Source organism: Ictalurus furcatus, chromosome 2 (assembly GCF_023375685.1).
Source record: "Ictalurus furcatus strain D&B chromosome 2, Billie_1.0, whole genome shotgun sequence".
NCBI classification, from domain to species: Eukaryota; Metazoa; Chordata; class Actinopteri; order Siluriformes; family Ictaluridae; genus Ictalurus; species Ictalurus furcatus.
The window spans coordinates 16,005,515-16,023,375 of record NC_071256.1 but is presented as its reverse complement, the minus strand read 5'-3'; the positions used below and the strand labels follow the sequence as shown (position 1 = coordinate 16,023,375).

Genomic DNA, 17,861 nt, shown 5'->3' with positions numbered 1-17,861 from the left:
GGGAGACATGCTGTTTTATTCCAAAATCCACAAACTAAACATTTATTTGACCTGGTCATTAAATATTCTGTAAAATGAAAAAAAAAAAAATAAACACTCAAAATGACCACAAAAAGAATTTAACTTTTTATGCAATTATTTGATGGAAATTACTTTTTTCTTCAAACATTTCAATTTATAAAACTGTGTAGACACATTCTTAAAGGGACAAATAAATGTATTAAATTTAATCAAATAAATTAGCAAAAAGATTTCTTATGAGTTATGTTTTCATCAAGAAATGAAATGTAATGCAATTGAATGTTTTATCATTTAATGTCTTTGTGTATAATTAATGTTGCTTTCATGTTTGTCTTCAGCTTTAAGCACCAGCCAGAGATAATAAAAGAAAAGGCTGAGGATATTACAGAGGAATTTTGACTGTTAATGGAGTAAGACAAAAGGAGACATAAAACTGAGCACTAAAATGAATGGATGTTGTTTATAATAAATGTCTCTGGGGTTCAGTTTCCTGCTGAGGGAATATTTACAGCTCATGAGGACGTGCTTGTGTAAGTTTTTGTACAGCTCTGGAGTCTGTTGTGTCAGTGTGAGTCTCGTGCACAGTAATAAACAGCCGTGTCTTCAGCTTTCAGACTCTTCACTTCAAGGTACAGCATGTTTTTATTGGTGTCTTTAGTGATGGAGAACTGGCCCTGCAGAGACTGAGCGAATGTTGTGCCAGTGCCAGTGTCAATGTGCCCGATCCACTCCAATCCTTTTCCTGGTTTCTGACGGATCCAGCTCATCCAGTAGCTGCCCATTGAGAATCCGGAGACAGTACAGGACAGAGTGACTGACTCTCCAGGTCTCTTCACCACAGAAGCAGAGGAGGTCAGGGACTGTCCATAAGAATCTGGAAGAGAAGAGTATAACTAGGTAATGTTATGTTATACTGCTTATCGGGACAGAATGGTTAATTTTCCAAGTAATTATCACATGAAAAATCTGAAACTTACATGAAATGAGCACAAATAAAATACAATGTCCTAAAATCATCCTTCTCTGAGTTCTGCTTCACCCAGATTTAAAGTGTACGGGAGTGTTATCTATCACAGAGCTCCCTGGAAACTAGAACAGCCAAGAACATGCTGTTTATACCTGACTCTATTTGAATAGGGAGTGTCCATGACCACTATGGATGTATTAAATCCACAATCACAGGCTGCTCAGTGTATAGATCAGTGGATGATTATAAAGTTCTGTGTAGAACCCTACAACAGAATGTTCCCAATAGAACATTCTATTCAACATTTTTTTTTTGGAAGAACCTTTGTTTGGATTAACAATTGATTCATTTTTATAATATTTGTTTCACCTGAAGTGTGTGTGTTTTATTTTTTTTTTTTTACATGTGATTTATTTCAAATGACTCTTTTTTCCCACCTTGGATCATGTTCATTTTTCACAGGTGATCATATTATTCACATGATCTCACATGTGTTTACTTGAATTCTCATGTATAATTTCGGGGCATAACATGCTGTTAACTCTCACAAATTTTTCAAATGTGATCACATATTACTCGTGTAAAGGTGCATAACTGTGTCAATCTTTTAGAAACTTGTAGTTCTTATGATTCTGGTTATGTAGTGTACACTAAATGTTTTACGTGAACAATGTGTACTCTCAGCCATAAGAGTACTTTTCCTTCTGACGGGGGTGATGTATTACATTGCACGTGTTAACTCGTAATTTTGCTACACAAGACAAAAAAGATCATATCTATGTCGCAAGTGTCTGATACACTGCAGTGGTCTGAATGCGTCCGCAACAACCGCCCACTTTTTTAGAGGCTAGATCCTGGAAGATAATGGACAAAGAGGGGGAAGAAGCAAGCGTGTCAACAGAGACAGGACAGCAACACATGTGATTGCACACACACACACACACACACACACACACACACACACACACAAACACACAAACACACACACACTAACACAATCATACTAACACACACAAACACTCTCTCTCTACACTTATGTTTCACAGTTTGTTCTTTGGTTCTCTATTGATTGTTTAAATGCAGATGCTGACAAGTTTGTGTTGTTAACATGTTGAGAAAATAAAGACAGTCAACTGTTGATTATATTTTTTGGAAAAATGTTGGGCTTTTTTTTTTGGTATGTTAGATTTTGTGTTGAAAATGACAGGTTCTGTGTTATTGTACCCCTCACAGGACTGGGACATGCTGCTTCATCTTGAACGCAGGTTTTATATAATATAAACAGAACAGATTTTCAAGGAGAGGTGTGACTCACAGTTCTCCATGTAGTCTGAGATTCAGGATTTTCCCTTCATTGTAATCAGATCCGAAGTAACCAGTAACGTGTTACTTGAGTAGTCTTCTCATTGGATACTTTATTACTCTTAGTCAAGTAATTATTAACATTATTTATTTTACTGTTACTTAAGTAGCCTAATTATTATTATAAGTAGTTTTACTTGTATTTGGGTAAACATTTTGTCTACTTTGTCTTTAATTTATTTATTCATTTTCATATGATTCATTTACATGTGATTCATTTACATGTGATTCATTTACATATTATTCATTTACATTACATTTACATTTACATTTATTCACTTAGCAGACGCTTTTATCCAAAGAGACTTACAAATGAGAAAGATACAAGCAAAGTGATATCTATCTATCTATATATATATATATATATATATATATATATATATATATATATATATATATACATGTGATTCATTTTCATGAGATTCATATTCATGAGATTCATATTCAAGTGATACATTTTCATGTGATTCATATTCAAGTGATAAATTTTCATGTGATTCATTTACATGTGATTCATTTTCATGAGCTTCATTTTCATGTGATTCATATTCAAGTGATACATTTTCATGTGATTCATTTACGTATGATTCATTTACATGTGATTCATTTACTAATTTGCTTCTCTTTAAATCCAGTTTTAGACTGTAATATTACAAAGGTCTTTCCAGATTATTACTTGCTACACTGTATGAGATAACCCCAGTAAAATTGCCTGAATTCTATAATATAATTTGTTCACCATGTTAGGTTTAAATCGTCTAAAAACAGGTTCGCAATTAAATAACATTACTCTGTTCCAATTCACATCCTTCAAAGCACTGGCATGTTCTGCTTACTTTCACAATCCTCCAAGCACCCACAGACCCAAAGTCTCCATTTTGTCTACTTTACCCACCTCTGAATATCAAAAACTCATTTTATAGAGACTTTAAAATGTTCTAGCTGTAAATAAAAATGTCTCATCTGAAGCTAAAGTACAAAGTAATTTGAAAAATGTATTAAAATTGGTGTATATTTTTTTAAATCAATCTTTGATTAAAATTTTTCCAGAACTTTGATAGCTCTTGGTCATGAGGATGCTAATTGTTTAGGTATACAACCTAACAAACTCTGGGTGAACTTTATTCAACTATTTATGTGACTAGTCAGCAACTGGTTTAATTAGAAAAAAAAATTCTGAAGGACTATTCAGCGCTCTCTCTCTCTCTCTCTCTCTCTCTCTCTCTCTCTCTCTCTCTCTCTCTCTCTCCTCTCCTCTCTCTCGCTCGCTCTCTCTCTCTCTCTCGCTCGCTCTCTCTCTATCTCTCTCTCCCTCTCGCTCTCTCTCTCTCGCTCGCTCGCTCTCTCTCTATCTCTCTCTCCCTCTCGCTCTCTCTCTCTTCACATATGACTTTTTATAATTACTTTATTTTCTGTACATTCATGACTGAAATGTATCCATATATCTAGGCACTGAGGTGTGATGTGGACATTACTCAGTCAGTTAAATGTAGCTAGTTATTATTTAAATATAGAACTAAATTGTTATGAATATGATGTTTTTGTGCAGCGCTGCAGCTTGTCATGTCAGTGTGGATCACGAGCACAGTAATACACAGCTGTGTCTTCAGTCTGCATGTTCTGTCCCCGTAAGGTCAGAGTGTTACTGGAAATGTCTCGAGAGACAACAAACTTGTCTTTGAGTGAATCTTTCTCATAGATATCCCCATCATAATCAATGGTGTTGATCCATTCCAGAGATTTTCCTGCAGGCTGTCGAATCCAAGCTGTTTCAACGTGGCTGCTGCCATCAGTGATAGAAGCTCCAGACACTCTACAGGTGATGGTTAAAGTCTCTCCTGGCTTTATAACCACTGAGTCTGGCTGGATGAGCTCAGTAGCACAGAACACATCTGTGAAAAGAGAAAAAGAAAAGGTTCACACGTGGAACTGAAAGGATCAGATGAAGTAATAAAGCATAATTCAAACACTCACAGGGGGCGAGAGCCAGCAGCAGCAGTGGAGCTGAAGCAAACATGTTTGTGTTGAAGGAGGATTAATGAGAACCACTTCTTCTCTAGATAAGCACGGTGCTAATATTACAAAAGGAGGAGGAGATTTGCATAAATATTACGGAGAAGCTGTGTTGAGTGCAGCACTGCAGCTGTTAATCCCAGTCACATCCCATTTTGACTCTATGTATTTAATATCAATTTAATGTGGTAAATAGTGTAATTATTTGTTATAATTACTACTAATAAGAATGTTTTGTGTTAATTTGAGTATTTTATATTTGAATAAATAAACAAATAAATACAGTGCTGTGAAAAAGTATGTGCCCCATTCTGATTTCTTATGTTTTTGAGTATATCTTGGACTAAATTGGTTCTGAAATGAGAACAAAATCTAAGACAAAAAAGGCAACCTGAGTAAACACAAAATACAGTTTTTAAATGATAATGTTATTTATTGAAGCAAAAAAAGTTATCCAATACCAACTGTGCCTGTGTGAAAATGTATTTGCCCCTGTAGTTACTAAGTCCCCAAATCTATAACACTTAATTTATAATGGGTTTCAGCTGGACTAGACACAACCAGGCCTGATTACTGCAAACTCAGTTCAATCAAATCAACACTTCATAGAACTTTTTCAACAGCATGAAGTTGGTTAAAAGGTCTTACCCATTAACACATTATGACAAAATTGAAAAAATTCCAGAAATGTTGATGAAGAAGGTGATTGAACATTAGTTTGGGAAGGGTTACAAAGCTATTTCAAAGGCTCTGGGACTCTAAAGAACCACAGTGAGAGGCATTATCTCAAAATGGCGGGAAAAAACTCTGCACAGTAGTGAACCTTCCCAGTAGTGGCCAACCTTCCACAATTCCTCCAAGAGCACAGCAACTACTCATCCAGAAAGTCACAAATGAGCCGATGACAACATCAAAAGCATTACAGGCCTCTTTTGCATCAATAAAGGTCACTGTTCATGACTCTACTATCAGAAACACCCTAGGGAAATATGGCATCCATGGAAAAATGGCGAGGTGAAAACCACAGAAGAACATTGAGGCTCATCTGACTTTTGCCATTTTTGGTATAATGTTCTGTGGAGTTCAAGGATGAAATGTTTGGAAGAAAGGGTTCCCGTTACATATGGTGTAAAACAAACACACAATTCCACAAAAAAGATATCATACTTATGGTCAAGCATGGTGGTGGAAGTGTGATGGTGTGGGGTTGCTTTGCTACTTCAGGGAATGTGCAACTTGTAATTATTGAGGGAAACATGAATTTTGTTCTGTACCAGAGAAATCCTAAAGGAGAATATTCGGTCTTCCCCACATGAAAAAATACTGTAGTATATTTTAGTATTTACTGTGGTAAACTGTAGTAAATTATAGTGTACTGTATTACATTATAGTGTTTAATACACTTTGTTAATAATATCCTTCAGCATACTGTAGTAATAACTATAGTGAATTGATAAAATGTAGTAAATACTGTAGTATACTTTAGAATTTACTACAGTAAACTGTATTAGATTGGGTATACTGTAATATATTATAGTATTTACTAAACATTGTTAATGTAAATGTAATGTGAAAATCTTTAAGTTTTATTTTATAGATATAGAAGAGAGGGTGTTAAAACAAATGCTGTGAATAACTGCTTCCATATTTGCCACTCTCACACTGTGAAATATTACAGTGTTTTCAGAACAGCATGTAGTTAAAACTTATTTATTGGTGTCATTAAAACTTGGCTCAACATTTAATAATATAATCAAACTGTGCAATGGAAAATGACCGAGTCAAATCCTTTTCATTCTTGTATAGTCTACCCTTTAGAGACTTAGAAATAAACGATGGATAAGATTCTAGATTAGGTTTTTTAAATTATGAAACATAATTGTAAACTCTAGTGACAAGATGGCAAAAATCTAAAATCCTTAAGCAGCTTCACACTGAAACTATTCCCTTCTTCTTCTTTTTCTTCTTCTTCTTGATATGTTTGGGTGTGATATTGCTGTTGTTATTTAGAGGATGCCTCTGCTCCTAGTTCTGAGAGATAATTTTTGTGCATTTTCTCATTTCATTTGTTTCTTTTAAAAGCAAGTTTCATGAGTTTTAACTCAGTAGAAGTGCGCTACTGCCCTCTGTAGGTGAAAAACATTTACACTTTGTTTCTCTTCTTGCAGATGTGTGTTTTGTACTGAGCTGAGTGTGTGGAGCTTCTATCACTGATACCAACATCCACTTTACACAGCTCAGATTCAACAACCTGCACAAAAGCAGGTTTTATTATTATTATTAATTTAACATTAATTTAATATTAATTTAATATTAATTTATTAATATTATTAATGATGGATTAACTGTATACAGCATGAAGTTCCTGTAAGATTAGCCTAAAATGCCTATCCAAGGCATACCCAAAACTAAATGAAAGCTGACTTGAACCATTTGGAGTACATGCATGGTTTTTGTCTCTTTTGAATGGGGACACTCTGAAGTTTTGTCTCCATGAGTCAGAATCACAGTAAGTACTGGTACTGAGTAATAGAGGTTTGAACACACTGAAACAAAAGGGAGCTGAGAACTATTAGTTGGAAAACACAGTGAAGACAGCATGAAGCCTTTCCTAGTCCAAGTTCAAACTGGATAACAATACCAAATAAAATTAATATTTTACATGTGGTTTATAAGGGTATGTCCATTTGTTTTTCTACCAAAACCTTTTGGAGCCTCCAAAGGGCCCATGGAAACCATGTACACATAAGTAGGATTAAAAGGCTGCTACTCTTTATTTTTCTTATAATTATCATATCACATATCCAGCAATATACAAAATGTATATTTATATGTATTTTCATATGTACAGTCATAATTGAATCCTTTGTGAACTTTTATGTGCTCATGTGCCATTGTTTACAGAGCTTGTTCCGCAGGGACTTTTAAGCTGAAGTGTTGAAACACACCCGTGAAGCAAGATATCATTCTTTTCAGCAGTTCACTGGCTACATAATCTATAAGTTATCGCCACATCTTCCATTACGCAGCTCACGGTTTTCACATAGGAAAGGGGTAAGGAGCTTGCTGAAGCACAGACTCTCATTGGATTGTGAAGCCTGGAGACAGGATATAGAAGCTCCCTTGGTTCAAATGAGGTGTCATTTGATAGGTCTGACCCCAGAGGCCATTTTGAGCTCTGGCATTTAGGTGTGTTCACTCACACACTGCGTAGAGAAGGAGAAACAGGAGGTCTTCTGAGATGATTTGGAACGACGCAGCAGCCATTCTTGTTGATTTATTGATGTAAAATATGTTTTGGACTAAATATTTTTTACATAATTGGATTGTTTGGACCACTGGCAGTGTAACAAGACTGTTATTGTCAGGATGTTATTGTTCAGTAGACTGCTATCTGGCTTCAAAGGTGAGTCAACTCCATTTGGTGTTGTTTATATTATGGTGGTCTTGATTGTAGATGCTGTTGTGATTGAATCTTTAAATGGTATGCACCAATCACATCACAAGATTCGTAGCTTTCCAATGGTATATTGCATGAGTATATATGTACTACGTACAGCTGTGTAAATGGCAAAATTCTCCGAATAACATTGCATGAAAGGATGTTAAAAATCCGCCGGTGGGCCACTGAAACTCCAAGAGGTGCTCAGCTGCTGTCCTCCTCCTCCTCCTCCTCAGACACACACACACACACACACACACACACACCCCTCCCTACTGTAAGAGACATTGCATAAAATGAGTTATCAATGGTTACATGAACTTGAAGACTCAGGGTTACTAGTTTATTAGTTAAAGATCTTTCTCTTTGAAAACTGAATTCTTTTAAAAATTAGCCTGAAATAAAACACTAATGTATCCCTGTGCTCAAGTGATTAAACCCTAACATTTTCATTTTGTGAAAATGCAATGGACACTAAATAAGCATAAAAAAAAACAAGTAAATATTTGAACAATCATCCAAAATGAACATTTCTTAATAAAGTAGTAGGTGCTGTGGTCAGAAGGTGTTACATTTCTATAACAGCGGCTCTGACAGTAGTTCCAACTGCAAGGTTTACAGAGAGACGCTCGCTCTAATGTGTTTTATTTTCTATACAATTTACACAGGGACTTATATAATGGATGCTCAACATGAATGGCTTTAAAAATGAAAATAAAGCAAAATCATGTAACATTGTTGATATGGTGAAGGTTTGTGTGAGGAGTAGGGATGTAGGGATGTGAATAAATTATTTGTAATGAACAGATAATGTGATCTGAACAGATACTAATACAAATAGGAGGTTTGTTTTTAGAAATCTTGCAGGAAATCTGCTTGAGACTAGCGGTGTGTATTGGGACTGGCATGCCTATTAATTTGATTTGTTGAGCTCTGCTGCGTCCTTCAGTTGTTTCAAATATTGCACCTCAAACTATGAGAACAGACTGTGTGTTAAACACAACACACTGCTGGGAACAAACTGTATTATTCTTGAGCCGACTGACTAAACATATTACAATTGTTTATTAAATATTCTATACAATGAAAAGAATAATAATGGTTCAATGGTCTTTGGAGAATGTTTATTTGATTTAAAAATGACTGTGTTTAAAAATGACAAGCAATTACAACTTAATTCCAGTGGAAGAAAGTAAAAGTTTGAATGAGATGGTTTATTAGTCACACTGAGAGGATGTCTCTAACATGTCTCAAAGTTTTTGTAAGGGGAATCCACTATTCTATGTCACTGTGCCACTTGCGCAGTAATACACAGCTGTGTCTTCAGTTTGCAGATTCTGTCCTCGAATCGTTATTGTGTTAGTAGCAGTGTCTCTAGAGATGCTGAACTTATTTTTCAGTTTGTCATTGTAATATGTACTCCCACCACTACTGATGTAGCTAATCCACTCCAGAGCTTTTCCTGCAGGTTGTCGGATCCAAGCTGTATCATAGCTGGTAACTGAATATGAAACCTTGCAGTTGATGGAGAGACTCTGGCCTGGCTGGACTGTCATGGAAGCAGGCTGAGTCAGTTCAACACCATGCACATCTGTGGAGGAAAACACATGGTGATATCTCACACAATATATGCTGCACATTTATTGTTATTGTAGTAAATGAATGAATTTGATAAGCACTCACAGGAAGCAGCTGCCAGCATGAGCAGTAGAGATGTAGAGAACATGGTGTGTGTTGTTTGTACTGGGGTCTTCTCTGTTCTCCAAAGTTTAACAGAGTCCATCACATCTCATAAATAGAGTGATATCCAACCCTGACGCTTGTATTTGCATATCTGGTGATGATTGGAGGAGAACGTATTTAAAAAGTTTTTAAATCATGATGAGGAGATTCCTCTCATCGAGAACATGTGTTGTTTTTTTTGTTTGTTTGTTTGTTTGTTTGTTTTTAATTAAAATAGAAGTTTTGTTTACCAGCTAATGTTTTCAATAAAATAAAGACTCACACAGTTGAATGACATCATACCACTGCACTGAATCCTCAATTTTGATTTGTTGATTCATTTTAGGTTTTTTATTAATCAGCTCATTCAAATGCAGTATTGTTTCTGTTGTAACAACTTGTGCAGAAACTTGTTTGGCAATGCTCCATTTAAATCCACAATGGATTTTAAATATGTGGGTAATTGTTGACACTGTGACATTTTCTGTAAGGCTATATTTATTTAACATTTATGGAAGGAGTCTCCACCCGCCACCTGAAATCCCATAACACATTTTCATTACATTTAAAATCCACCCTCTCCAATCCTAGTCTATCAGAGTCCTAAAAACAAATTCATTATGTTTTGTTTATACAAATACCAGACAATATACTAGAAGAGACCACTGAAACCAAAATTAGCTTAGAAACCAGAGATGGGTAATTCAGATTCCTGGAGGGCCACTGCACTGTCCTGCAGAGTTTATCTCCATCACTAATCACACACACCTCTTGGACCTGAACAATCTAAAATCAGTACAAAAAGCTTTCACTGATGATGACTAAATCACATAGTTTGTGGCAGAATCCCAAAGTAGAAGAGATAAACAAGCATTCTTTCAGTAGTTAACAAGTTAACGTTGTCAATCAAATCTGTGCCAAATAAATTAGATGTGGAAAATGGGATGGCATTATTCAACTAAATACAAATTCATATACTACTCGTTAACACAGCCATAAGTGTAGCCTGGTAGTTACCTCTCATCAGCTACAATGTCGTATTATGTATTAAGTAAAGGGAGGAGCAACACAGCGACGGTGCAGGGCATATGATCAAAGAGGATGTGCAGAATATTTTTGCTTCAGATGCCATTACAATCAGCCTTCATGTTTTACATAATTCAAATCATGTAAATGATAACAATCAATGAACAGGAAAGCCTATTTTCAGATCATATCTACTGAAATCTACCTCATCAGAAAATGATTTATTAGGAACATTTTACTGGAGCTTGTTTTTAAAAGGTCTAGTGACGCCCCTTGTTATAATGTAAAATGTACAATGTATAATGTATCTTTTGAATGTTCCACAACAATAAATGTGATTATAAATGGATAAAATGTATGATGTGTCATTCTTTAATCAATACAACATTGTAATTGTGAGTACACTGCAGTGGTATAAGAGGAATAAAACACGTAAGGATGCTAAAGAAAAATAATTAACTTTATGTTGGTAAAATCTAAAACATAAAATCAAGTAGGTCAAAAACTTTTGACTGTGTGTAGAACATGCAGCAACATTAGAGATTATGGTTTTGATGGCATACTGTTTAAATCTATACTACAAACTACTCATAAAATGATTTAATTTAACCTATTAGGTGTCATTTGGGTAATTTATTTATTTATTTGTTTGTTTACCATTTAGACTTGGTTGGAAAAGTTCTAAAAGGACTTTGTATGAGGTGTTTTTGTACGGGGATGTTGTTGATCTGTCTCACTGTGGTTGACGAGCGCAGTAATACACAGCTGTGTCTTCAGTCTGCATGTTCTGCCCTGTTAATGTTACTGTGCTGCTGGACGTGTCTCTGGAAACCTGAAACCTGCTTTTCAGTTTCTCACTGTAGTAAGTGTTACCGCTACCACATATCTCTCCGACCCACTCCAGAGCTTTTCCTGCAGGTTGTCGTATCCAGTGTGTACAGTAGTTGCTATCAGTTAATGAATATCCAGACACTTTACAGGTCAGAGTCATTGACTGACCAGTGGTTAATACTGTGGATCCGGGCTGGATCAGCTCAACACAGTGAACACCTGTTAAAGAAAAATTATTTTAATGTTGTAAAAACAAAAAAAGCTATATATAACCAAAACTGTACTAAATGTAAAATGTAAAAACACTTACAGTGTACGGCTGCCAGCAGCAGCAGTAGGGATGCAGAGATCATGGTGTGTGTTGACGCAGAATAAGTCAAATCTCTTGGTCTTCACCTCTTAAATATATTACAGGGAAGGACATTTGCATAGAGACACTCCTTATCTTAGAGGAAATTTGATGGCTTCTTTTATATGAGAAAACCTCCCCATCTCTTCAACATGTCTAAGCTGTCATTTTAAATATATAATCATTTGTGATATTGTGTGATGTCTATTTTAAATATATAGATCAGTCCTCTTTGATTTTGTTTTAATAAATCAGAAGCTTATAAAAAGCTATAGATAAACAGGTATAGAAGCTATAAACAAACAGGTAAGGAATAAAACACAGCAAGGGTACTGTTACAGGAAAATAAGCACTGACAGGGTGGTGGGATGAAGCAGTCACAGATACCACCATAAAGTTGATTTTTTTTTTTTTTTTTTTTTAATGCAGCTTTTTTACCCAAAAACTGCAAAGAGCAAAGCTCTCCATCCTGAAGATTTTTTCCATGGCAGAAAACTAAAAATTAAAGCTTCATTCAATTATTTATTTTCAGTCTTGGTGTATGTAGTATATGCACTCAATAATCACAGACTTTGGTCATCTGTGGGAATTTGACTACTATAAGACCACTATAAACCTCAGTGCTCAATGTCTCACATTATCACATGAGAAATTGTGCAGAATTGGAAGTGAGATTTCTGGGAGACACAATGCACCATAGCGCTCTTTACTATTCTATCAGTATTTTCAGAGTCTGGTGAATTAAAATGAATTTAACAATTGGCTCAGACAAATCCATTATAAGATGGATTTAAGATATAAGGCGGATTTAAGATATAAGACGGACACTGTTTTATTTAATTTTTTAACGTATTTAGAGCTGTAGAAATGGCTGCATTATTTTTCTCTGGCTATGCATTTATTTCTTGATGTTAGAGAAACTAAAAGTAGGAATACTAATTACACACTGTTTAACCTGTAACAGGAGTCGGTTAACAGGAAATAAGCACAGGAGCAAGGCCTTTATTAACAAATAAACAAACCAAACCAAACACAGGGAGCACGGTCTATGCTGAATAAGATTAACTATTAACCATGAGACTACAGTCTAGGCATTGCACGAGAATAAACGCGAAGCTACGTCCGCTAGCATGCTGCACATGCACGCTACTACGTTAACACATAGCTATAACACTACGCGACGTGCACAGCAACACGAGGGGTTTAAATAACCAACATAATTAAACTAAAGCATAGACACTTGGGGAAATAAAGACACACCCTCAAACATAAGCCAGTTCCTGAACAGGAAGAGAACGAACCAAAACATTTCATACAGTTCAGTCACGTGCATGCGCGCACTCAGAAGCCGCGCCGCAGTGCCATCTGTCGGCGAGGCGTAACATAACCAAATACAAATTACACAAAAGGACCTACAACGCCTGCGTGTGGGGGGCTGGTGACGTCACCGCAGCATAATTAAATGCCTAATATTTTAAAAACGGAAGCAGCACAAACGAAAATATTATCAGCACAAACGAAGCACAAACGAGACTATTTTGCTGACGTTTTGCGTTGGTGGGCAGGGGGGCAACTTCACGCAGGTACGGACAACACATGTAACTTCTTCTATTTACCACGTTTGCTATTTAGAGGAAACAGTCAGTGGATGAATTAATGTGGCCCTTGTGGATTTGAAACACTTACAAAAAAATACCAGTCTATCTCCCTTTAAGTGTGTGTGATAATTTACACCACAATATTCTTGTTTATATTCTCAAAAACTTTATTTAAATAATGCTGCTCAGAGATCCCTAATTTAAATAGAACAGACGTTTGATCTCTTAAACATATAAGCTGAATGAAATGAATCAGCAGCACCCCTAATGTTTTTGTACAGTGTTTCCTCATATTTCTGCTATTTCTGTTTCCTGTGTGCAGTCATACACAGCTGTGTCCTCTGCTGTCACACAAGAGAGTTTCAGATACACCATGCTGTTGGAATTATCTCTGGTGATTTCTGTTCTCCCTTCAAAAGATTTTGCCTAGTTATGACCAACTAAGTCCCATCTAGACCAGTGGTTTGTTCTCCTGTTGTCTGATCCAGTGGATGTCATAGCTTCCAAAAGTAAATCCAAGATCCTCTGCAGGAGAGATGGTTTCTTCTGCACTGTAGTTTGTAATGACTCAAGACTTTGACATTTCACACCGGCCGACAAGGGCGTAACAATCAGTAAGCAGGTAATGCAAATGCATCAGGGCCCGGGCCCCCTAGGGGCCCATGAAGTTCACAAGTACTTAGATACAGGCCCTATCATCTGTAAGCAGGACATGCGTTTACGTTAGTATACCCACACACCCCGAAGCAATGCCTGGCGAATGGAGATTAAAATTAATGTATGTGTATCAATCTTCTGCTTGATGGTGTGTCTTTGACGTCATTACCCGAGTGTATTACACAGTACCAGAAAACAATTATAATATATATGTATTTCTATAAAACTATTCAAACAAACTATAGTTATAATTACAAGAAGTTTTTTAAATAAGGATTGATGGATTTTGGTTTGATTTTTTTTTTTTTTTTAAAACGGCACTGGGGATTCTGGGACATTACTAGTAATTGCGAACATGCATAGTATGTGCAAAACATAACCTAGTTGAATTTGAGTTAAATAGTGATGCCATAGTGGATATTTACAGAGATGACATAACTTCCGATTTTCCAATGCAATTGTTGTCTTTCCGTGCCTGCTTAAAAGATTGTATTTCAAAAATGAAAACAGTCCAAGAGCTAACGAAGATGCTGCTCATTGATAACAGTTGCATCACTGCAAGTTTCGGAGAAGTCTACACTGTTTTAATGCTTTTTTCTGACAGTCCCAGTGACAGTGGATTCTGCCAAGCGTTCTTTTTCTAAACTGAAATGTATTTTTTTTTTTTTTGTAATTATCTGAGGAGCTCAATGGCTTGATAGTCTTGCATGGGGACCCTGTGTTGGCTTGTTACGCCATTGCCCGCTGAAGCAAGTAAAATATTCAATTAATCAAGTTTTAATACAGACACATCCAGATAAAAGAGTGGATCACAGGTTTCAGCTGAGAGCTCACTCAGGCTGATTAGTAGCAGGAATAAAGAGAGTGGGATCTTCATGGTGAGTGTTGTTTAGACTGAACTGCTCCACTCAACTCAGCTGCACATAAATACTGCATGGACACACAGCACTCTGGATTTGCATCATGACATCATGATCAGGAAAGAGAACAGGGGGCAGTGATTCTGTTGGTCAGAGGCCTGTGATCATCATAATACTGGGATTTTGTCAGAAACGAAGGCACTATGAGACACAGTACATCTTTTCTATGTAAAAATGTCTGCGTTACTTTTTTTTTTCTTATTTATCATGCATTTCATGATGAAGTCCTAAAGTATTTTATTCCCTTTATATCACAGCAGCTTGAATTACTGCATTTTTTTTATTTAGTAAATGTTGCATTATACTTTTTTCAGTTTATAGTTACATTTAATGATAAGTTTGTACCTGTTATTTCTTGTTGTAGTATAAATAGTCACTCCATCACTATCCTCCTCTTTAAAAATAAAAAGGGTAGCACGTCACGTCACTGAAAAACTTGAAAGCACAAAATAATCTGTCCTGATGACTTTGTTGTGATCGCAAGCACTGTAAAAATAATGACATAGCAGAATGTGCACATTAATAAAAACCTATGATTTGCAGCTGGCGCTACTGTCACAGCTGCCAGTATAGACAATGAAATAACTTCTGACCAATCAGATTTGAGAGCAGCACTGTGGTATAGTCTAGTACCAGAACCTACAGTAGGCATCATAGCATATTAGCTACACTGTAGTAGTAATTGTAGGATTAATGTTCTGTATATTTTCTTAAGCTATTTGTGTGAAGGAGTACTTTGGGCATTCAGGGTTTATTTATATAATTTTATTCCCTGCCTTTACACTATAATATTTCGAGGTTATATTTTGACATTGTCTGCCCACTGTATTCAGGAAGACAGACGTATATCAAATTCAGGAACTGAACTTTTTGTACATCCTTGTCATCTGTTTGTGTCACTGTGTTTTCGGGCACAGTGATACACAGCTGTGTCTTCTACAGTCAGGCCAGACAACTTGAAGTATGAAATGCCTTTACTGTTATCCTTTGTTATTTCAATTCTTCCTTCAAGACTTTTACTGTAGAATGTTTCTCCACTTGCAGTATTGATGTGCCCAATCCACTGTAAGGGCTTTCCACGAGGCTGTCGTATCCAGCTCATGCCATAATCTCCAAAATTATATCCTATAGCCTTACAAGAGAGGCTGACAGTTCCACCAGGCTTACTCAGTACTGCGTGACTAGGAATAGACTCCAAACTCTGGCTTTTCACACCTAGTAGAGAGAGGTTATGAACAAAAGACAATTAAAATATCAGCATTGAAACTGTACTTTTTTTTTTAATCAGCAGAACAACTCACAGTGGACACACAGGCTGATTAGGAGCACGAATAAGGAGAGTGGGATCTTCATGGTGAGCATTGATGAGAATCGACTGCTCCGCTCAGCTCGGCTGCACATAAATACTACTTCGACACACATTTGCATCATGACGACATACTCATGGAGAGAACTGAACAAGTAATTTTCTCAGGAATAAAGGCATTATGAAATACAGCAAATGGAGAAATGTTTATAGAAATGGTTTCATTACTTTATTTTCTCTTACTATTAATTTATTTCATGATGATGTCAGGGAGGTAAAATGCTGAAATAGCTGATGGCACCTTATATGAACTTAAATTGAAAAGCAGAAATAATATAAAGGTATGCAGATACAAAGTACAACAGCGCCCCCTATCATCTCATAGTATCATCTCTCGAAATAGTCTAAATGAACCCAAAATGAGCTCCATCCTTTCACTTTTCTATGTATGTACACATATAAATCACCTCTTCAACATATCATAAACAGTTCATTTATGGATGTGGGCAATAAGACCTGCTAGAGTGCAAGAGAATATAAGAAATGTAAAGACACAATGTAAGTTACAAACTGCAAAATCATTTATGCAGGAAACTAAGGAGGTAATAAGCAACAAGTTAGTGAAAGGGAGAGTTTAATCACCGGGAATGTAAATTTACCCACTCATAAATGGTAACCATGTGTTGGACTTGCAAAAACAGATTAAAACTGAAGTGCAATATTGCCCTTTCTCCTTCCAGTAGAGCATATGGAAATGTGCGGTCAACGTATCCATGCAAGTATGAAGAAAATAAGCCTTTCTGGAATTTTTTTTTTTTCATTGGGCAGACAATTTTCGATTTGGCTTAGACAAACATTTACACACAACTTAAACAACTTTACTAAATAAATCTGATAAATCAGGCCCAAAATCTATAGATCTGAATGTCCCACAATCTGCTGCTCACTGCTGCCATCTAGTGTAAAAAGGGGGAAAGAAGACCAGGACAAAATGCCCATTCTTACTATCCTTACTATCTTGTTACATATTTATAACCTGGTTCAGTGGTGTAGGTTTCTACTTTACAACAGTATGAAGCTCTGACCATTTCTCTCCGTGGTGAACACTCAGTTGTGTGTTCAGTCCTGTGTAAGATTGGGCTACTTACTCCTGACAGGTCTACCACTGTGTGGCATCAGATCCCTGTAATTTAAGCAGAATGCAGCTGCACGGCTTAATTTGATACCAAGTTGTCAGTCAGGAGCTCTCACACAACTGCAGGAGATGTGTGCAGGAGAACAGCCTTAACCTCTTACTACTACAAAAGTATTTACCAATGATAGCAGTGATTGATCATTATAACACTATAACGTGTAAATTAATGTTTATTTTCTTTTAAAAGTTATCAGAGTATCTATACATTGAATTATCAGACAAGAAAACACAAATCTTCACAAGAGCCCTGAGGACCACAAGTAATCAAAAGCATCATAGCATCAATGATTCAACACTGTATACTGTACAGTGCCTTCCAGAATTATTGGCCCCCATTATAAAATGTGCAAAAATTCCACATAATTCATATTTTACTAAACTAAACTAAAAATAAACTTTTTTTCTAACAAAAAAGAATCATCCTCATTATAGCTAGTGATGCACTAATTGTA

At 36.1% G+C, this 17,861-nt stretch overlaps 5 gene segments (V, D, J or C); all 5 read right to left on the bottom strand.

Moving 5' to 3' along the window:
• Window positions 1-584: 584 nt before the first annotated feature.
• Window positions 585-1,086, bottom strand: LOC128616843 (Ig heavy chain V region 914-like). The segment is given in 2 exon segments: window positions 585-895; window positions 999-1,086. Coding segments are annotated over 2 exon segments (351 nt in total).
• A 2,823-nt stretch (window positions 1,087-3,909) lies between these two features.
• LOC128617347 (immunoglobulin heavy variable 3-43-like) lies at window positions 3,910-4,385 on the bottom strand. The segment is given in 2 exon segments: window positions 3,910-4,242; window positions 4,325-4,385. Coding segments are annotated over 2 exon segments (369 nt in total).
• A 4,622-nt stretch (window positions 4,386-9,007) lies between these two features.
• On the bottom strand, window positions 9,008-11,877 carry LOC128623401 (Ig heavy chain V region 914-like). The segment is given in 2 exon segments: window positions 9,008-9,396; window positions 9,489-11,877. Coding segments are annotated over 2 exon segments (411 nt in total).
• LOC128616837 (immunoglobulin heavy variable 1-3-like) lies at window positions 11,287-11,737 on the bottom strand. The segment is given in 2 exon segments: window positions 11,287-11,603; window positions 11,695-11,737. Coding segments are annotated over 2 exon segments (360 nt in total).
• A 3,800-nt stretch (window positions 11,878-15,677) lies between the features above and the next one.
• LOC128623394 (immunoglobulin heavy variable 1-3-like) lies at window positions 15,678-16,584 on the bottom strand. The segment is given in 2 exon segments: window positions 15,678-16,123; window positions 16,210-16,584. Coding segments are annotated over 2 exon segments (462 nt in total).
• Between the last annotated feature and the right edge of the window lie 1,277 nt (window positions 16,585-17,861).